Genomic DNA, 23,078 nt, shown 5'->3' with positions numbered 1-23,078 from the left:
GGGGTCCGGAGGCAAGGGGGCTGCCTGAAGCCCATAGTGCTCGGGCAGCTCGGCTCTTAAACAGAGCCGAAGAGTCAGGGGAGGAGCAGAGCTGCCGCGGGAGGGGAAGTGCCTGGCCGGCATTTTCCCGGACATGTTCGGCTTTTTGGCAATTCCCCCCGGACGGGGGTTTGAGTGCCGAAAAGCCGGACATGTCCGGGAAAAACCGGACGTATGGTAACCCTAGTACTACCAGTTAGAATGGTACCATTTTATACCCATTTTGCACAGGTGTAAGTGACAATAAGGTGCGGGGCAATGATCTGTCAGTTTCTTGGTTATCTTTGAAGTTCTTCAGCCCAGATCTCTCTCTTTCTCTCTCGCTTAAACCACACATGAGAAGTGTTTGTTAATCTCAGCCTACTAATTGCTGGAAGTTTGCCCTTCTCATTAAACCAGAACACAATCTGGCACAGTATATCAGGCAGGGCCCAGGCCCAAAGGTTTGCAAGGCAGATTGCGATGCCCTGGGAGAGTTGTGTAAACAGTGTGCACAGAGCCACCTGTCTCTAGCCCTGTTACAAGCACTAAACATTCATAAGGCTGCAGTACAATCAGCAGGAAAAATCCTTGCCCCGCCAAATGATGATTTGAAGAGTGAGCATGTTTATTTTTAATGTTATATACTCTAGGATTATACATGTTTCCCCCCCTCTGCTGTTTCCCTGTTGCGGCAACAGCTTTCTTTCTTTAGAAGTGTTTGGAGTATTGCTTACGTACCATTAATTTAACCAATTAAGGCATGAAAAGAGTACTCTAACAGTCAGAATGTCTTCTTTTTGGTTGTCCAATGCTGAAAGTTAAGTTTTCCCATTTTGGGTAGCTTGGAGAACCTTGAGTGGGGCCAGTTTCCAGGACTAAGTAGTTAAATCTCTGCCCTGTCCCCCCAGTCTTGTGATGCAAAAAAGAGAATGTTTGCTAGACAGCTCTGTCTAGCAACCTAGAAAATATGAGTTAATGGATCCAAAGAGAAGACAATTTAGAAGATTGTATGTACAAGAACATTTTCTGCATAGTGTGAGAATTAGGCCCAGATTGTGAGTTTTATTCAGATTTTACTGGTTTCATTGGGAATTTTGCTTGAGAAGGGAGCTCAGGTGCACTCCCTTATAGTTACTCTGACACAAATCTAGCAAGACTGGCCCATGGAGGTAAGAGGCATGAACTGAACCAGCTAAGCCCATTGTGACCTAGAATGAATTAATTCCCATGGAAGAGAGGTGATGTTTCCATCAAGGTATTAAACCTGGTCAAAAAATGGAAAAAAAGAATTGTGAACTATTCTGAGTTTGTTTAGCAGGGTTTGAAATGGAACAATTTCTATTCAACATTTTTTTTAAATTGCCTTCTCCCCTTTCCCCTCCAATCCCCATAGTGTAATAAAATGGAGTCGTGTCCAAATTTCTTTTCCATTCTAAGTCTCCAAAGTCAGAAATGTTGATATGAGTGGCGCCTTTCCATTTTCCAGAAGAGGAGGGTTCGAGAGATACCTTCAGAAGCTATTTGAATGAGGCCTTTAAAAAAACAGATAAGGCCTTTCAGCCTGGGAGTTTGTATCAGGCTTCAGAACCAAGGAAGGCTTTGTGGCTAGCATACTCTTTCCTGGGGAAGCCATCTTAGAAGGTCTCCCAAACTCATGTTACCAGGTTCTCTTGCAGGAGCAGATCTTGAACCAATCTTTTGGTTTTGGTGTTGAAGGAAGAGGAATTTGCAGACATCATACTTTGGCAGAGTATCTTTCAAAGGTGCAAGTTGTCCTGCTAAATTCACGAGGAACACCTTTTAAAATCCTTTAGATGCACCTGCCAACTTGGGTAAAACCTCAGCAGAAACCAACTAAAAGAGGCAAAATAGTTAACTTCCATATATGTGCTCAGATTTAGAATGTTTTGAACTTTGCAATTTACAAATATTTATACTAACATGACAGAAGGGAGTTGGCTCTGTGACTGCTCTACTAGGTGTTAAGTGGAAACAAGGGACTGTTAAAGAAAGTAGGTATGTAAAGAGTATGTGTATTTATTGGCATATAAAGCTCCAATCCCCTAACTGCCAACTATAGCTAAAAATGATTAGTTAGTATTAGAGCTAGGCATGCAGTTCCCACAGTGTGGAGGCAACACCGAAAAAGTTAATCTCCTAACATGGTAAGTTAATCATCTTCAGTCTTTACTTCTTGTACGTTTTGCATCTCTAGGGCCAGTCAAACAAATCAAAGTGGTTTATGTTGGCTAAGCCTTTCATTTCTGGTTCTCCAGGTTTCTTGCGGTGCTACCACCATTCCATAGAGCATTAAGACATTCTAGCTACTGTACATTTGACAACACAGCAAGTTTGCTCACAAAGAATCTTTAACTATCCAAGAAGACAGACAGATGATCCTTGCTGGGGATTCTATACTAAGAAGAATCAAATGAACATTCTGCAAGAGACAGGCATGCCTTAGGACGATGTGCTCTTTTCCTGGCGCCAAGACACGAGATCTCTCTCTAAGATAGGATGAGCTTTTGAAATTGATGGGAAAGGATCCATTTGTGATGGTTCCTATCAGCAAATGAGTAATGAGAGTTCATCACGGGATAGGTCTCAGACAACAGATGACTTCAGGGAAGAGTGCTGAAGAAAAATCATATACAAACAAACAATCTCCAGGGAGATCCTTCCTGTCCTGTGAGTGAATGAAGACAGAAGGCAGAAGATTCTGGAAGTGAACTACTGGTTAGATAAGTGGTGTAGGGTGGAGAGTTTTGGTTTTGTGGAACATTGGTTTCCCCCTCCTGCTGAGGTCGAGGACATCCAAACTATACAGTCCCCTCTCCCCATAGAAGGTGGGCCAATCTCCTCGGGGGCAGGCTGGCTAGAGCAGTCAGGAGGGCATTAAATTAACAACAAAAGGGAATGGTAAAAGGCAGGAAGACATGAGCTCTCAATTAGCACAAAAATGAGATTTGAGAACAAAATTAATCAAGGACCAAAGGAGAAGAAATTCTTTAAATTACATTCACACCAGTGCTAGGAGCCTGGATCGCAAACAAGAGGAATTGGAATTGCTCATTTATGAACATAAGTTTGATCTAGGTAGTATCACCAAAACCTACAGGGTGGAGTCACGTGACTAGAATGTTATAGCCGTTGATTTTAACCTCTTTAGGAAGGATCAAGTGGGCAAAAGGGGAGGAGGAGTGACACTATGTCAAAAGTGGCATCATCTGTTTCCAAGTCATTGCTAACTCAGAAGAAAATTATCTTGAATGCTTATGGATCAATATCCTAACAGATAAAGCACAAGATGGGGTAGTAATTGGTGTCTGTTACAGACCACCAAATCACCCTAGGGAACAGGATGACCGCCTGCTTATGCACCTAACTATCAAGTGTAGGGGGAAAAAGCTGCGTGATTGGGGCGGTGGGATTTCAATTTGAGTGACATATGGGGAGCTCATGCTGCCAGTATTAAAACATCCTTGGAATTTCTGAATATTATAGGTGACTATTTCCTAACTCAGAAAGCTTTGCAGCCAACATCTGTGATTTCTATATTAGACCTTGTCTTGACAGAGAAATTGAAATTGATTACAGAACTAAACATTAATGGTAGTTTAGGTACAAGTGATCATAATTTGGTCATATTTCTAATGTGCAAACAGAACAAAGTCCAAACCAATTATATACATTTGGGACTTTAAAATGGCCAATTTCACAAAGATTAAATGAATTATGAGATAAATCAATGTAGAGGAAGAATTTAAACCATGAAAATGTGTGTGATAATTGGGAATAGTTCATGAACACTTTACTAGATGCCCCAAAAGCTATAATTCCACAATCAAGGAAGAAGGTCATACTGGTAAAAACACCTAACTGGTTTAGAGGGGAAGCAAATGCAGTGATCAACCAACCAACCAACCAACCAAATAATGTGTATATTTATATAACAAATGGATGAAAGGGGAAGTTGATGGTAATGAATGTAAATCAGAAGCCAGGAATTGTAGAAAATTGATATGGGAATCAAAGAGATACAAGGAGAAGTTGATGGCCAGCAGAATTAATGACAAGAAGAAGGAGTCTTTTTAAGTATATTGTGAAACTGAAAGAATCCTAACAATTGTATTGGTCCATCACTAGATGGAAATGGTAGAATTATCAATAATAATACAGAAAAGGCAGAACTGTTCAATAAATATTTCTGTTGGGGGGGGAACAGATGATGTAGTCATTTCATATGATAAGACTCTTTCCATTCCAATAGTATCTCTGGAGGACGTTAAACAGCAGCTACTGTTAGACATTTTTAAATAATCACATCTAGGTAACTTGCACCCAAGAGTTTTAAAAAGAGTTGGCTGAGGATCTCACTGGACCGTTAATGTTGATTTTCAATAAGTCTTGGAACACTGGGGAAATTCCAAAAGACTGGAAGAAAACTAATGTTGCACCTCTGTTATGAAGGGTAAATGGGATGACCCTGTAATTATAGGCTTGTCAGTCTGACATTGATCCTGGGTAAGATAATGGAGTGGCTGATATGGGACTCGATTAAGAGAGTAAATGAGGGTAATAGAGCTGATGCCAATCAACATTGATTTATATGAAATAGATCTTGTCAAACTAACTTGGTATTTTTTTTATGATATTACAAGTTCAGTTGATAAAGGTAACAGTGTTGATGTAATATACTTAGATTTCTGTAAGGCATTTGAATTGGTACTGCACATTTTTATTAAAAAATTTAAACAAATACAAAATTAACATGGCACATGTTAAATAGTTTAAAAATTGGATAACTGATAGACCTCAAAATGTAATTGTAAATGGGGAATCTTAATCAAGTGGGTTTACTTCTAGTGGGATCCCGCAAGGATCAGTTCTTGGCCCTGCGCTATTTAACTTTTTTATCAGTGACCTGGAAGAAAACATAAAATCACCATTGATAAAGGTTGCAGATGACACACAAATTGGGAGTGGTAAATAATTAAGAGGACAGGTCACTGATACAGAGCGATCTGGATTGTCTGGTAAGCTCTATGTAAGCAAACTACACATTTAAATATGGCTAACTGTAAACGTATCCATATTTACATGATGGGGGTAAAAGAGTGACTGAAAGGGGGTCATGTTGGATAAATCAGCTGTACATGAGCTCCTAGTGAGACACTGAGGCCAAAAGAGCTAATGCAATCCTTGGATGCATAAACAGGGGAATTCCAAGTAGAAGCAGAGAGGTTACTTTACCTCTATTGAGCACTGGTGCTACTGCTGCTGGAATACTGTGTCCATTTCTGGTGTCCACAATTGAAGGATGTTGGTAAGTTAGAGAAGGTCCTGAGAAGAGCCCTGAGAATGCTTAAATTATTAGAAAACAGACCTCACAGTGGTAACCTCATGGAGGTAAGGGGTGACCTGGTTACAGTCAACAAGTACCTACATGGGGTATAGATGTTTAATGATGGGCTCTTCAATCTAGCAGAGACAGGTATAATACGATCCAATGGCTGGAAGCTGAAGCTAGACAAATTCAGACTGAAAATAAAGCACACATTTTAAACAGTGAGAATAATTAACCACTGGAACTATTTACCAAGAGTTGTGGTGGATTCTCCATCACTGGCAATTTTCAACTCAACATTGGATTTTTTTTTTTTTTTAAAGAGATGCTCTACTTCAAGAGGAATTATTTTGGGGAAGTTCTATGGCATGTGTTACACAGGACGTGAAACTAGATGATCACAATGGTCCATTCTAGCCTTGCACTCTAGGAATGTGTTTTTACCTGTAGTGAAATGGTTAACAGAAAGGGACAGTTTCTTTCCCACCTCTCCCTGTAACAGCCGGCATTGACAACCCACACCAATAGCGCTGGAACACTTTTTATAGTGGGGGTGAAGAAAGGCAGCTAACTGTAAAGCAGTGGTCCTCAAACTTTTTACCTCATGCCCCCCTTTACCCCGTCCATGCCCCCCGCCCTCCAGAGCTGGGGCCGAGAGTGGGGCCATGGCTCCGGGAGAGGAGGATGCGGACAGGGGCAAGGGGACTAAGGTTGGGGCCACAGCTGGGGGTGGCATGGGGCTGGCAGCTGGAAGTGGAACCCCAGGCAGGGAGCCAGCAGCTGGGAGTGGAGCCCTGGGCGGGGCCAGGAGCAGAGCTTCAGCACCCCCTGCACCTATAGTTCCTGCCCCTCTGACCAGCACTGTTTTGTCCTTCTAAACTACTAATGCTTACTATCACTGGACTTCCAGTGCTATTGGGAATGGCTTCCAAAATTAACAGCTGACACTTATTTCAAAAATACATAGTTTAAAAAATACAACCCACAACATACCTAATCATTCTCAGAAGGTACACGGAATAGCTTTCTGAATAAAGACCTAATGCTGCTAACAAGTTCTCTGTTAGGAAAGATATTATATCCACAAACAAAGGTGTGGGTATTTGACTAAGTTGCTATGTAAACAGAATCTTAATCCTCATTTGACTTTAACACTGGGTGGAATGAAAGAAAACTGAAATATCACATGACTCGCTAGGATATTTTTAGAACTGTAATGACTTGTCCAGAGCTGTCAGCTAATGAACTAGCACCTTGAACAGATACAGCCTTGTTATTGACAAAAGTGAAAGCATTCATTATAAGCTGCGCAAGCCACGCTCCAAGGTGGGCAAGTATTATACTTATTTTTTAATAGCAAGGAGATTGAGGCACAGAGAGGGTAAGTGATCTGAATTGTCTAACGTCACACAGGTTGCTGGCAGAGCTGGAAATAGCCAACAGTGTCAGTACTGGCAGGTTCTATTAGAGCATTGTCACCAGTAATGAACCCAATGATGTCTCCATAAAGACATCTGGTGAGATTCATAATACTCCAGATAGAAGGACTGATGGAACTGGGGAGAGTCTGGGTAGGTTTAAGGCCAGCATAGTCTGTTATGATAATCTAATATGACTTCCTGCATAATATGGCTCCAGAGAATTTCTTGCCTGAAAGAATAATCAGCAAGTCGGGTTTCTCATGTAGGTTTTTTTATATATATAAAAGCTATTAGAGAAAATGAATGAGGGAAATAAAGTAGCATGCTGGCTCCTTGTAGCCATAAACAAGCTCACAAGACAAATTCCACACCAAGACAAATATTTCATTTTGACTCAAGCTCTAAAAGGGCCAAAATTGCCTTTCAGAAATGACTCCCCCTCAACCCCTCCTTCCCCTCACATGCCTTCTTTGGGCTTTAATCACAGATTCAGAAGTTAGAGGTGGGAGACCCATTAGGTCATCATTCTGCCCGTGCAGGATTTATTTTCACCATTATATTTTCCAAATATTGTCCAGGTTAGTTTTAAGAGTCATAAGCAATGGCATTTCCACTACATCTCTCAAGCTAGCCTGTTAGACTTTACTTTTAAGATAGAAAATAGGCTTAGCCAGACAGGGTTCTTCATGCACAATCAAGTCCACATTAAGAAAAAAAAGTCAGGATATGATCAGCAATAAACGCTTCTACAAAAGCAGTTGAGAGTACACCCAACATTGTAATGCAATGATGGATCATATCTACACTGAATATGCACACGCTGTTCAAATGTATGGGAACTGCATACTGCTCTGGAGGCTCTCCAAGGGAAACAAAGCTCTAAGAATGTGTGAGGAGAACTGATTATTCAAATATCTATCCCAGTGCAGCCTATAAAGATCCATAAGTAAAGTCGATACTTATGGCCCCGCATACCCTTTACACAAGCCAGAGAAGAGCAGAGGCAGCACAGTGCTTGTCTTCACATTTAAGACCCTTTCAGACTCTCTGTGTTGTATGGAGTGAACATATAGCAAGAAGCAGGATAGCTTTCTAATAGCATGTCCTCACTCACTCTTTCTTGTTCCCAGGGATCCTCTGGTTCTGTGAGAGCTGGAAGTTTGTGCCATTCTGTTTCTGCCCCTGTGGCAAAGAGGAGGACGTGGCAGGGAAGTGGTTCAGAAGAGGCTGTTCCATTGTGATACCCTCTGATGTGCATTTTTAGATGCAGGAAAAGGAGCAAATGGCTGACTTAAGTGTAAAATAGGAGAGATGTACACAGAATGGCCACTCCAAAAAGACTCAGATGATTATATCTTTGCATAGGCCCCTGAGCAATTCTGAGAGTAGCTTTATGCTTCATTAGGACTAGCCATCTGTGTAAAGTTAAGTATGTATATAAATTGGAGCCTTCTATATTACGGCAATAGATACCTTAGACATACAGCTCAGCAAAATGATTAATTGAAGTTATTTTGAAACAGAAGTTCATAGATTTAAGCTTCAAACTCCCCAATCCAATTCTTCCTTTAAGAATAGCTGAGAAGCAATGACTTTCCCTGCTAAAATAGTGCTTTTTGCTAGTTGGAAGATCACAGTGGAAATCCATTTTTTTATGCTCTCAGACTAGAGAATTTAGTTAACAGTTTATTAATTCAACAATTAAATTGCTACAGCACTATATAGTTCCCATTTCTGTCCATTTACCTCCCAATGAATGCAAAGATAAAGTGTTTTGAAACATTTCTTATAGTTTAGAATGAACAATGTAAATACTAAAAAATACAAACTGAAACAAGAGTGTCTTAAATGTAAAATTAAGACATTTTCAAGATCATCTGCCCATCTGAGTTTTACACCTGCTACTTCCTCATTTTATGATAGTAACTTTGCAAAGGGGGCAAAATTAAAGTCGTATTTTCAATGCCCGCTGCCTCATCTGTAACACAAGAGGTCCAAAGAGCAGAGAACTATTTAATAAAATTTTTATGTAGAAAAATAAAGTCTGACTTTCAGCAGTATCACTCTCAGAGAACTCCATACATTCCCCGCAACTGGCAGTTTTCACTCTCATTGGTTACCTGTGTTGAATAGGATACCAAGTACACTACGGGACATACCATGAGCAGCTGCAACAACAGCACCAACAAAAGCAACATGTGTTGTTGGGCCTTTGGTTTCCAGGTGCTTGAGACACAGCAGATGTTCCTTCATTTTGTGACTGCTGTCTTTTTCTCATTTCAGCTACTTCAGTACCCAAGTGGCTACAAGAACACAGACATAAGAGATTTACAGAATTACTACAGACAAACATGAAGTACAATCACATTTTCTACATTAATTATATTAAGTCTCTCAAAAACGTTTGGCAATGAAGACAAATAACCATCATCTGTGCTGCCTAAGTAGTAATTTTACAATAAAAACATTTTGCTAAAACAATACATTCCAGTGACGTGCTTATGCTCCTGTTCTGATCACTTTGACTAGAATAAAAGGCTGTTTGTTATCCTTACAATCACTAGCACACACCTCACCAATTGTATAGCACTTGTTAGAGCTTAAAATATTAATGACAATATGACTATCCAACTTTTTTTTGTTTTTTCCATCTCTCTAAAACTATTGTAAGATGGTAATTCACTTAAAAACATGAGCCTGACTTTGATCTTTGTTATTCCAGTGTAAGCTAGAATTAAACTGCCCTGAAGTCTGAATTGGAACACTACAACTGATGTGATGCATCAGTCAGGGCTAATACCTATTATTTACCATTAATTAGTCCAGATTAGCATTACTGTGGGTTTGGCTACTGGAGTTATCTGTGCATCCAAGGAAAAGTAAACATTTCAAAATCTTTCCCAGTGTTAAGCTTTTTGGCTAGGCAAGTTTTTCCTTCCCTCATCACCAGTACTTCCCAGATTTTCTGAAACCAAGCTTTTTTTTCCTTCCAGTGGTTTGTACTTATTCCAGCTGGAATTAATATTCCATGAATTAGCTGAACTTTTCATATGAAGAGAATAAGAGTAAAGTTAGGTTTATTAAGGGATTTTATTAAGGGATTTTTTTTCCACTGGTGCACACAGTATGACTCAGTTTGCATACACCGAAACAGGAACAGTGAAAGTTAAACCTTAAATGGCTTCTTTCTAAAATCACTGAAGTATTTTCAGCACTACATTTCATTACAGTCGCTAAGGGAGTCTGTGGCTATACAGCCACACATTCCCACCTGTCATGTGACAGGGGTATTAATTACATCAAGTCAAGTTGAGAGACTGGGGCTTGGAAGCATTTCAATTTTTTGCCAGAACTGGTGTGCTTTCAGACTCTCATACCTTTCTTAAGTGAGTTACTCACAATCTCCATCCCCTCTCCCAACCCCTCCCCCCCAAAAAAAACCCCACAACTCTCTACACCAGCAGTTTTAAACCAGAGGTCTGGGGCTTCCTGAGGAGGCTACAAGCAGATGTCAGGGGATCCGCCAAGCAGGGCTGTTATTAGACTCACTGGGGCCCAGGGCAGAAAGCCGAAGCCCTGCCACACAGGGTTTAAGTCCAGGACTCTGAGCCCCACCACCTGCAGCTAAAGCCGAAGCCTGAGCAATTTAGCTTCATGGGGGCCCCTGTGGTTGGGGCCCCAGGCAATTGCTTATCTTCCTACCCCCTAACTCCTGGCTTTTATATGCAGAAAAACAGTTATTGTGGCACAGGTGGGCCATGGAGTTTTTAGGACTCAAGTATTTGATCAAGTTAAAATGAAAGATCATATTAAACAGTGATTGATTTAAGTGAAAGGCACTATATATATATATATAAAAATATATATATATATATATAAATAAAAGAACTATCACTTCCACCATTCAGGTATGAATCTCAGAAGTCAACTGCCCTGCATGAAGGTGTGTGTTAATGTTACTGATGCTATTTCTTATGGTTTATATTTGCAATTTATAGGGAGCCATACACTTGTGTAGCGCTGGTTGAAGATTTAAAGGTCAATTTTTTGTAAAATATTGAAAGTTACAGGAAAATTCTTAATGTTTCAGCCTAGCTCTAAGTGTTTATTAACACTATACATTTGCCATAGCTGAGAAGAATGCCTTCATTCTTGTGATAGTGTTATATTTTGTTTGCCAATAACAGAAGGAGGGAAGAGTGCTACAGCATGACAACATGTAGTTCAAAACATCTGACATGTATAATGTCACTTTCCCTGAACTACATATAGGGACGACTCTGCTGTGCACGCATGATGCAGTTAACCTGCTTTATAATTACCATACCATGCTCTGAATTGAACCTATAGAAACCATGCAGTGACTAGTATATGGGTGCTGACGAAGGATCTTTCATATGGTATGTTCTCTTCTTGAGGCCAACACCTGAATTCTAGAAACTTTTGGACATAACTTCCCATAATTTAGCAGTCTCAGAAATCAACAGGACTACTCATGGGTCTAAGTGTTTGCAGGATTGGGGTCTTTGTCAACAAAGAAATATTGGGCCAGTAGAAGAAAAATGAAAACATTCTCCATATTCCACATATCTTTAAAGTTGTACCAGAAATGTAGGATTATTGCATGTCAGAAATACCCATCCCCCACATTTCCCCAGGAAGAGCAACAAAAGAGAGGTTCAGGGGGCACAGTCTCTTCCAAGTGCTCTGACTATGCTATACAGGCTGATGTAAAGGGTGAAGAGAAAACACTAAACATGATGGCAGGGCATACAGTGGTGCGAAGGCTTGTGTTTTGTGGGGGGGTCGAGAATGTGGTAGATTGACCACACTCGTGCCTTTACAGTCCCAATATACAGACACTCCCTGACTTACGCAAGCATTCTGTTCCGGAACGCCTTGCGTAACTTGAATTTTGCGTAAGTCGGAAATGTATCTCCAACCATTATGCCAAAAAAACAAACAAACACCACACCTCCTATTTCTAGCTTACAGAACTTTTTCCATAAGTGCGGATCTGCGTAAGTCGGGTCTTGCGTAACCCAGGGAGCGTTTGTAATGTTCAGGGAATTTGGTGGCACAGAGAGCTTGGGCACTATTTGCTCTCTGCAACCCCATCAAGTTCATTTTTGGTCACAGTTAACACAAGTTTGGAGCGTCAACCTCATTTCACAGTACATTTATCTGAAAATACAAAACATTGCTTTAATTTGACGTGACTGGCAGTCTGCTCTATCGACGTTCAAGACTAGAATAGCAGAGGGTGTTGCTCCCACTGACTGAGGTGCATTTGCAGAGCTTACACAGCACCTCGCTCAAGTCAATGCTATCAGTCCTACACTTCTGTGAGCATGACATTCCCTCAGATCCTATAAGGGAAAGTTTACAAGCAACCAGCAAATCCCAAGGGTGGTGGTGCAAGCCAGACATTCATTTACTGAGCACAGAGGTGCGGGGGTGATCAGGAGTCAAACTTTTCGACTTTGCTTGCTTTGGCAGTTAACTACTGTATTTGCAAATATCAGACCTGATCCTATTGTCTTCTCTGACAAAACTCCCATTGATTTCATTAAGTGTTTAGGCTGTAGGAGAGGGATTATCAAACTCATTCTTTGGATATATTCAGTGATTGAGCTATGGAATGTAAACAGTGACTTAGTCATATGATGGGGATGCCTTTTGTCTGATCCAGGTTATGAAAATGAAGTTTAGAATTCTAAACTCAGATCAATCTAGTGAGATGATTGTTTGACTGGAACCAAATGTAAGGGAATGACGATAGAGATCCAAAATTATGCGACCTGATTTTGAACAGAGATTCTGTGATAGTGATACAAGCTGGAATTACACATTTTGAGTTTGCATTTTAGCTTTTGAAAGGTCTCACTCTTCTTGAGATCCCAGAGAGAAATTAGCTCTGTGCTGGGCATGAACACTGTGGAAATAAAGGGCAAAAGTCCATCCGCCCAATAGAAGCAGCATCTCTTCCTAGCACTACAAAGGAGATTAGATAGACTCTCCTATATCAGGCAGCACACCGTGGGCCCAATTCCCTTCTCACCTTTTAACATCTGGATATTTCCATTTGCTTCAATTTTATGACCTCCAATTTGTGAGATCAGAATCTGGCACCATTTTACACAAGAGGTTCAATTCACTTTCTAGGGGTTATCTAAGTACTATGGCCCTCATCACCATAGCATCTGAGCATCTCATGATAATTAATGGATTTTATCCTCACAGTGCCCCGTGAGGCAGGAAAGAACTATCCCCATTTTACAGATGCAAAAGTATGGTACAGGGTAGATTAAGTAATTTAGTAACATTTACATAATTTTTTAAAGCAGCAAAGCAAGAGAAACATATGTATCCTTTGTGTGCAGTCAGACCCATATTAGTTTAAGATGAAATGAACAAACCCTGTAAAACTTGGAGTCAGGCTCATTGTCAGTTGTATGGAGTTGACTGCACTAAGACTCCTACTGACATATTTAGGACATAATTACCACAAAATTCACTGTAATTAGCACAGAAATCCCCTAGCACACAGAGCAATATCTTGGGATGCGACCTCAAAAAGAAGGGAATATATTAAGAAACATTTGCTTCATTACACACCTTACAACTGGGAAAGCATAATGGATATTGACTGAGGAGTTCAAACCCCAAATGATTCATCCTAGAGGATAAAGAGATGATCCTTCACAACCCATTTCACATTCTTGTCCCCCACCATCTCACATGGGGCTTACACTTAAATTCTTAAATCTCTTCCCCAGAAATCCCCAAGATACAGCGTTCTTCACTCTCCTGCCTTTTGGACATTGCACCAGACCCTGACCACATCAACTCAATTGTTCTATTGGCTCCTCTCCTCTAATGCATCAAGATCAAGCTTCTTGTCCCTGCTTCAAAGCCACGCAGAACAGTCCCTCCTCGTATCTGAGCTTTTCTTTTGATATTGTCTCGTCCCCCATCAATTGGGCTAGTTTTGATACCCCATTTACCTGCATCTCCTATAAATGTCCCTGCACTTTCTTCCACACTGCCCCTTATGTTGAAAAGTCCTTCCTGATTTGCAAACTTTTTCCTCCTTCACCAACCCTCACACCTCATTCAAGTTTCTCCCCCATCACCCTTCTGCTGCAACATCTACAAGAAGTTAACCAGGACATCCATTTAGTCAAATAAAACCCACCCTCTTTATTCCATCATGCGGTGCAATAGTCCTTGTTTGAGGCAGTGTTTGAGGGAGGTTTATGTTGGACATTAGGAAAAACTTCCTAACTGTCAGGTTGGTTAAGCACTGGAATAAATTGCCTAGGGAGGTTGTGGAATCTCCATCATTGGAGGTTTTTAAGAGCAGGTTGGACAAACACCTGTCAGGGATGTTCTAGATAATACTTAGTCCAGCCATGAGTGCAGGGGACTGAACTAGATGACCTCTCGAGGCCCCTTCCAGTCCTATGATTCTGTTATCGTGGTGATGTTGCCCCTAGCATAAGTCTTAAAATAGTGTTTTATTTAAGGGCGGACCCACTGGTATACCAGAGCAGTGCAAAGCTGCCAGAGTGCACCAGCCTGTTAAGCTGGTTTACAGCAGCTTGCGCTGCTCTTGTGATGCAAAGCAGAACAAATCTGGCCCTTCCTTTACAATGTACTCATGTTTTTAGGGGGCTGTGTTAGTGAGACCAGTGCTAAGTGAAGGCAGGCAGGGAGAATACAGTCCTATTGTCCATCCCTGCACTCCTGCCTCCTTTCTCCTAGCAGTGCTGCCTCAATGCACAGTGGAGCCAAGGCAGCATGCCATTGGGAACCTTTCAAGCACTGATGCCCAAGCTAGCATGCAGCTACAGAATTTTTAAAGAGCAGTGACAGTTGGCTCAAGTAATTTGCCAATGAGAACTCTAGACTTGTGTTCAGTCTCCCTCACACCAACTCATTACAACCAATAGACTTTGCAAGTTAAGTGTAGAGGAATGGTTGTTGGATGAATTACCTTCGATGTCACAATGAATGGCCCCACTTGAGTTACCTCAGCCTAGACGTTAGAAGCAATTAACTTAGCTTAACTGCCATTTAGTTTCTTAAAATATCAATTATGCATAAGATTTAAATGCATTGCAATTATATGGAAAGTGTTTGCATTATGCACTTGTTAACATCATTTGGGAACAAGAGACTGACAGATGCCAAGTTTCTTAAAGGACCCCTTTAAATTGCAACTCAAACTGATTAACACATTTACTTGTAAGTTCTCCAGAAATTCATTCTGCACTCCATAAGTTCTGTACATTTGAGGATACACTATTTTGTACCAACTCCCTCCTTCACAAACCACGAGGTTGAATCCTGCTTTAAGTGCAAAATGAACTGCTTGAGCTATGGAGTTACAAGCTGCAACTTCATAATATACAGTGTTAATGTAACATGCCGGTCAGCGTGTTAACATAGAATGGGAGAGGTCAGTCCAGAGGATGTGTACATTATAGCTCTTGAGCTAGAGAGATGGGCTTTCTAGCTAAGTCCTAGAGACTAATGCTTTACACTTTGAAGGCCTCCCAGTGTTTGCCAAGATGGCAGCCATCATATTATGAAGCCTTGTTTTTCTTTAGTTTTCAGAGGGGTCATGTAAATACCTCATCCTGCCTCAAATACTTGTACTCCCCCAAATTACCTCCTCTCCATTATGAATGACAGGTCTAAGCCTCCTCTTGGTCCATTCCTTTTACAGTTCTATGTTGTAAAATACTTGCTTGTCTCTGAGAGCAGACTACTTCTCCGCCTACTAACTTTTCTTCAGAAGCTGGAGATCTCAAGTAGCTTCATAAGTAGTCTTATTGCCTCCCCATGACTAGAAGTTTTGACTGCAGCTGCTCTTGCTGCACCTATTTCTTTCCCAAGTGAACTCCAAGATAATGTGAGTTTTCTGCAAATAAAACATCTTTCTTATGTCAGGCCCTTCTATTCTGGATATGTTTGGCCCTTCATCATGGTTTTTTAAAAACCGGTTGGAACATGGTCATAAAACAATTTGAGGTCACACATAAACTCCCTAGCAGTAATTCATTTCAGTGTTAGATACTCTCAAAAGCACAATATTTTTGCATTCATGCATCACATTGCGTCAGTTTTCACTGGCTGTCATATGATTTGTAGAGCTGGCTCCTACATCTATCTAGAATGCCTGATCTTTGGTCCCTAATTTAAATTGATCCTAGCCTGCTCTGGTACACAAGCCCTGAAAACTCTTGCATTTAAGAGTCTATTCTTCATACATTTTTATCTGTTTCCTCAGTTATAGGAGCAAGCATTTTTCAATTTGTGAATCACTGGATACAATAAGTGGAATTGTAGGGAGAGGAAGAATTGCTGTCAGAGAGTTATAATTTGGTCACTTCCTAAGCAAGTCAATCTTTTGAAAAAACAAAAACAAAATTGTTTTACTAAATGCTAGCCACATGAAGTAGGCCTCTTTTCAGAACTGGACCCCTTGTGTCCAGGAGCGAAGACAAAGCCTCCTAGAATATTAAGAAATTATATAGAAGCTGTTCAAATATTTACTATTTTATTGGACTATTTGGGAATGCTAACTCAGCCCTACCAAAACCAGCTTGTGTAATTTGTTTGGACACTACAGAGACCTTGCTCTGTGTACAACAATGCCTTTTTATGAATCTGCCAGACAGCCTTCATGGTTGAGAAGGTTGACTGAGATGTCTTGTTATCATTTTATAGTGAATTTAGTACCCTTAGGAAGCCCCACTTAAGTCTCTACATTACAGTGCAGCTATGGATTAATACTTCTAAATCAGACAGTATTGCCCAGCTACTAAAGATTAAGCCTGACAGTAATGCATTATTTAAAAGTTTGAGATGGGTACATGAACACTTTTTTGCTTCAGTGTTTAAAAGGAAACTTAAAACATTAAACAAGCTGTGCTAAAATTATGAGGAGCACTCTGCAGCCTTCAGGAGCATTTTATAAGTGCAGGATGTAAAACTCACCAGGAAGCCTTCCATATTTCCCAAGCATATTTTATATTTGTATGTGTGGCACAGCATTGGAGATTCCCATTTGGTGCTTCACTTATCTATCCTGCTTCTCTGGCTAGTACTGACTTTGCCAAATGAAGCTGCTGGTTGCAACTGATGAAAAAGTTATTTTCCCTCCAGAGAGGGCTTGCAGATCCTGACATAGACGTCTTTGATCAAGTCTATAATGTACTCCACTGAGAGCTTACTCACGGGAGCCTTGAATGACACAGAAAGCAAGCAGCTCTGCTGAAGCCACCACTGTTGTAGCTCCTACATAAGCATTAGATTTTTCAGTGCACTAAAAAAGCCAGATCTCATTTCACAGTTCTACTTATTTTACTGCTTTGTGACCTGCATAGATCCTGTACAATTTCATCAGAAATTTAACAATTAGAATAAGTAGGTCAGTCGAAGAATTTTGACTAGAGTAAGGAAAGCAAGATATTTGTTCAAGAATTTTTTAAATTTTTTTTTTTGTAGTGTTGGTAGGAAGGTTTCTGTGGGTTAGTGTGAAGAATACCCAGAAGTCACCTACTACAGGACAGGCCCAACAAAGAGAGTAACAGAACGCCACTAGCCATCACCTTCAGCCCCCAACTAAAACCTGTCCAGCGCATCATCAAGGATCTACAACCTATCCTGAAGGACGATCCCTCACTCTCACAGATCTTGGGAGAAAGGCCAGTCCTCACTTACAGACAGCCCCCCAACCTGAAGCAAATACTCACCAGCAACCACACAACAAAAACACTAACCCAGGAACCAATCCTTGCAACAAAGTCCATAGCCAACTCTGTCCACATATCTATTCAAGGGACACCATCATAGGACCTAATCACATCAGCAACACCATCAGAGGCTCGTTCACCTGCACATCTACCAATGTGATATATGCCATCATGTGCCAGCAATGCCCCTCTGCCATGTACATTGGCCAAACCGGACAGTCTCTATGCAAAAGAATAAATGGACACAAATCAGACGTCAAGAATTATAACATTCAAAAACCAGTCGGAGAACACTTCAACCTCCCTGGTCACTCGATTACAGACCTACAAGTCGCAATTCTTCAACAAAAAACCTTCAAAAACAGACTCCAGTGAGAAACTGCAGAACTGGAATTAATTTGCAAACTGGACACCATTACATTAGGCTTGAATAAAGACTGCGAGTGGATGGGTCATTACACAAAGTAAAAACTATTTCCCCATGCTAATTTTTTCCCCCTACTGTTACTCACACCTTCTTGTCAACTGCTTGAAATGGACCATCCTGATTATCACTACAAAAGTTTTTTTTCTTCTCCTGCTGATAATAGACCACCTTAATTGATTAGTCTCGTTAGAGTTGGTATGGCAACACCCATTTTTTCATGTTCTCTGTGTATATATATACACAGATATATATATATATATCTTCCTACTGTATTTTCCACTCCATGCATCTGATGAAGTGGGTTTTAGCCCACGAAAGCTTATGCCCAAATAAATTTGTTAGTCTCTAAGGTGCCACAAGTACTCCTCGTTCTTTTTGCTGATACAGACTGACACAGCTACCACTCTGAACCCTGCTCTAAGGTTAACTGACAGAAACAAATCTGTCTCCCCCATATGTTGGAACCACATATCCCACAAATGATCTTGTCTCTAGTTATGGATCATGGTTACCAGCCTTCTCAGCTCTAATGTTAGTATTTATTTCCTCTTCTGTTTCTTGGTTTCAGGCAAAAAACAAAACAAAACAAAAACAGTATCTACAGTCTCATTCTGTCTGGAGTCACAGTATTGAAACACTTATCAGTGTTCCAGTGTTTCCAGCATTATTCCTGGCAACAGCGTCTCACTCACTTCTCATCCCCTTCTGCCCTCAAATGAGGTAGTAAAAAAGCTTTACCCTTATTTTTCATCTTTATCCCTAATGGTCAGTTTTGTATGCAGACTCACTTCTTGCTTCCATAATTATTGAAGGGATTTGTCTGGAAATCCAGTATTCATTGTGGTCTGAGTTCTTCCATGCTCTGCTTCTAGTTGCTGTATTGTTTACCTGTTAATTATGCTTCCTGACCAGGAGTCTTGCTAGACTGATCGCTACCACCATGTTTCATGTGCTGTATAATGGATAACATGAAAGGACTACATGCTTCTAAAACTAAATTGGCTCTTTACTAAGAGAATTATTTAAAGCAGCACTGCAACTGTAGCTAGCATTTGAACCATGTGCATGCAGACCGACTAATGAATGCCTCCCCCATACTCTTCACTCCTGCAACCTGTGCACCTCCTAAGCTCCATGCAGGCTGCGGGCACAGACAAGGGTTATACAATCAGAGACACTGATGAAAGGTCAGATATTGGGCTAGTCACAACCACAGAAGCAGTACAGGCTCAAGGAGGAGAGTTCTCTTCTACCCTCACTTTCCCTGTTAAGGAGCAAACACCAAGCCCCAAAGAAAGCAAAGGCATGGAAACCAAATAGTGACAACATCATGAAAATGAAAGGGCAGCAGACATCAAAGGATGAGGATAAAGAAGATATCCTTAGATCTAGCTAGGAGAAGGTAATCACTCACTTTTGTCAGGGAATTACAATGGAGAGGGAATAGACAGCAAGTGGGGCTGGTTGATAATTTGGAAGTTTCTGGGTTTGTTATGCTGCAATCCACCTTCACCCCCTTCCCAAATAAACACTTTCTAAAAAAAAAAATATATATATATGTTTGTTTTGGTCAAATATGTGGCTGGAGAAAACTTAACCAGCTTTCATGACAAGTCAAAGCAGAGCAAGTAAACCGCATGCTCCAGGCCTATGGAGGCAAAGGATGATGAATAAATACTGTTTAGAAAGGCAGGGTTGAAAACCATGGAAAGTCACTAGCTATTTAAAGCATAACCAGACCTTCTTCAGAAACATTCAGCTATGTGAGAAAAAGGAAGAGTAGAAAGTATGAATACAGGGGAAAGCCAACACTGGCAGAATTAGAGAGAGAAATTTTCACATGGGTATAAATTAGGAAGAAGTCAGTTTGCCTCCTCCTGCTGATTTCTCTTCAATTCTTTCAATATAGGACCTGCTTTAAGAACACTCTTCATTTATTAGTTTTTGTAGTGACCCATCCACTCCCAGTCTTTATTCAGGACTAATTTGATGGTGTCCAGTTTGCAAATTAATTCCAGTTCTGCAGTTTCTCATTGGAGTCTGTTTTTGAAGTTTTTTGTTGAAGAATTGCCAGTAGGAGAACACTTCAATCTCCCTGGACACTCAATAACAGACTTAAAAGTGGAAATTCTTCAACAAAAAAACCTTCAAAAACAAAAAGTGAGGAATTTGATATCTAGACTGAAAATATCTAAGGCAGGAATATTTTGAAGACCATTTATAAGGGAATTATAAACAGACATTTTTATGTAACATCTCACTTTTGATGAAGTTCAACAGAGAGAACTTGAAGCTACTTTTCAGTGATACCAGTTGTGATTTATCAGAATCCATTTCTATATATTGTACCAGTATTAAATAGTTTAATGTTCAGAGGCAAAGAAAGAAGAACATGCTATCAAAACTTGAAACACAGTCTTTCAAAATCCTTTGGGTACATGCAAATTTGCGTGTGACAATGTTTGCTTAGTCAGATCTGTATGTTTCCCAGTTCTCTAATCTTATCCTAAGCGTTGTAAATTGAGCTAATCCCTTAGCTGTATTAACATACAGCAAACCATTAAGTAATTCTTCCATTCAACTATGCAATGGGACACAGTGAACACATTTAATTTTGATAAACAGGTCCCTAGTGATCAGCAGTTGAAACCTCTTAGAATGTCGTCTTTATAGATTACTGAACAAAACTTGACATGCATATCTGCCACTGATCTTCCTATAAATTGTGTTCCTAGGCAATTACAACTTGTTTGATATCCTTATTTACTGCTGCATAGTTCCTAGGCAATTACAACTTGTTTGATATCCTTATTTACTGCTGCATATCCTTATTTACTGCTGCAAAATCCCACCTTTAATGCCAGCCCTGACTTTTATATGCAGAAAACCAGTTGCGGTGGCACAGGTGGTCTGTGGAGTTTTTATAGCATATTGGGGGGGGGGGGGCTCAGAAAGAAAAAGGTTGAGAACCCCTGGCATACAGAACTATTTCCTTGAACCAATGAAACATGGACATTTACATGCTGAATTTTAGAAGATTAAGTTAAAGAATCAGAAGAGGGCCATGTAATATACATAACTGAGACACCTATACAAAAGCTTTGGGTACCCTGACAATTTAATGTTTTAACATTAGCATTAAAAAAAATACAAAAAACAGGAACACAACTCAGTTTGGTCAGCCAGCCACCAATCAGTGCCTTTTCAACCCCTGCCTCGCCCCCGGCCCCTCCAAACAAAAAAAACCTCCTGCCGTTAAAAAGTTTAATGACAGAATCGATACACAATTTGGACCAAATGCAGACACCTCCCGGGTGGAGGAGTCTCTGCTGGCTAATGAGTCTGGTGGAGAAGATGGGTGTATAAAGACTGAATTCTGCTCAGTTATACCCAAGTAGCTCCGTAGTCAGTTGTGACACTCTTGATTTACACTGGTGAAACATCACAAGCCAGCTGAATATGCACAGCTCTCTTGTGGCTCCGATCAACGCTGCAACTGCATGGCTATATTCCCTACCAGGGTGGGATCTGTGCAAGTTTTTATTCCAGTTTTTGAGCTGAGTGCACAGCCACAGCTGTTCTGTTGCTTTAGGTGTTGTGGTATTGGGTAGGGTGTGGGGTTCCCAGTATCTAGCCCAGCTACAGGGGCTAAGGAGTAGGCTTAGTACTACTTTAGTCCATTTTTGACACAAACACAGACTGCTTAAAATAGAGCCCTTTTAGATATGCTCTTGCTCCCATTACCAGCCAAAGTCATATCTAAAGCTCTCTGCTTAGTGCCCCATCCATTTTTAATTTAACTCTGTGAGAGCTTGATCAGGCTATAAAAGCACGTTTGTCTGCTTAGTGACAGGGAGAGTCGGTAGACTTGCATTTATTTTTTACAAGAGACCAACAGTGACTCTGCAGTTTTAAACTAAAAGGCCTATCTTTTATTAGCATCTTTCATCCCAAAGCACTTTACAAGTGATGTATGTGTTTAAGAACCATATAGCCACCTCTGCCTATGCTGACTGAAATGATAAAAAACTACTTCCGTTAACTCCAATAGGAGTAATGCTAAGTGCTTTTCAAAATCCCACCTTTAATGTTTGTGCAGGACAAGGGGACTTTTTGGATGAGAGCTTAAAAATAAGAGATCTAAACACAGTGAACTGCATAGGATTCACTTCACTAGCTGGAGATCTACATATGTTAAAACACAATACTAAACCCACTTATGAGGATGACTGGTTATAACATATGCCTTTAAGGCAGTATAATGCTGATCAATGACTCCTCTAGTGCTCTAATTTAAAGTAAAAGGCTATTTTGGACAACCACTCACTGAGCAATAGATAACACTATGCCTTCATACAGCTAATGGAAATTATTTTTTCCTTTTCCTATGTGGCAGAAACACAGAAGTATGGCACGCCATGTGCTACATCAGGGATCTACTGTAATTCTCTTTCCATGGCTATGCCCTGTTAGAGTGCAGACGTTAAATGTGGGCAAAGGTTTTTATAAAAGGACATAAACATTGTGTAAAAGCAGCAAAGAGTCCTGTGGCACCTTATAGACTAACAGATGTATAGGAGCATGAGCTTTCGTGGGTGAATACCCACTTCTTCGGATGCATGTAGTGGAAATTTCCAGAGGCAGGTATAAATATGCAAGCAAGAGTGAGTCAGAGATAACGAGGTTAGTTCTGTCAGGGAGGATGAGGCCCTCTTCTAGCAGTTGAGGTGTGAACATCAAGGGAGGAGAAACTGCTTTTGTAGTTGGCTAGCCATTCAGTGGGTATTCACCCATGAAAGCTCATGCTCCTATACGTCTGTTAGTCTATAAGGTGCCACAGGACTCTTTGCTGCTTTTACAGATCCAGACTAACACGGTTACCCCTCTGATACTTGATAAACATTGTGTTTATCAATAAAAGAGGCCAATGTTTTGCTTCAAAACACTTGAGCCAAGTGATGCCTTAGTATTATGTTTTATATTTGACCAGCAATGCAAGTAGGGTGGTCCGGCCTGGTCCGCCGTACCAGCAAGATATTTATAGTTGGTAGGCAGGGCCGGCTCCAGGCACCAGCCAACCAAGCACGTGCTTGGGG

General features: G+C 40.6%; 1 protein-coding gene across 1 annotated transcript in view; it reads right to left on the bottom strand.

Moving 5' to 3' along the window:
• Positions 1-23,078, bottom strand: part of RGS17 (regulator of G protein signaling 17) — a 113,329-nt gene that overhangs the window by 52,412 nt on the left and 37,839 nt on the right. The window contains 1 exon segment of the mRNA XM_024212372.1: positions 8,949-9,092. Within this exon segment, the coding sequence (XP_024068140.1) occupies positions 8,949-9,092 (144 nt within the window).

Source organism: Terrapene carolina, unplaced genomic scaffold, assembly GCF_002925995.2.
Source record: "Terrapene carolina triunguis isolate 2854851 unplaced genomic scaffold, T_m_triunguis-2.0 Scaffold85, whole genome shotgun sequence".
In the NCBI taxonomy this organism is placed as follows: domain Eukaryota; kingdom Metazoa; phylum Chordata; order Testudines; family Emydidae; genus Terrapene; species Terrapene triunguis.
Note: the sequence above shows the minus strand (reverse complement) of the source record. Positions and strands in the feature narration are given on the sequence as shown.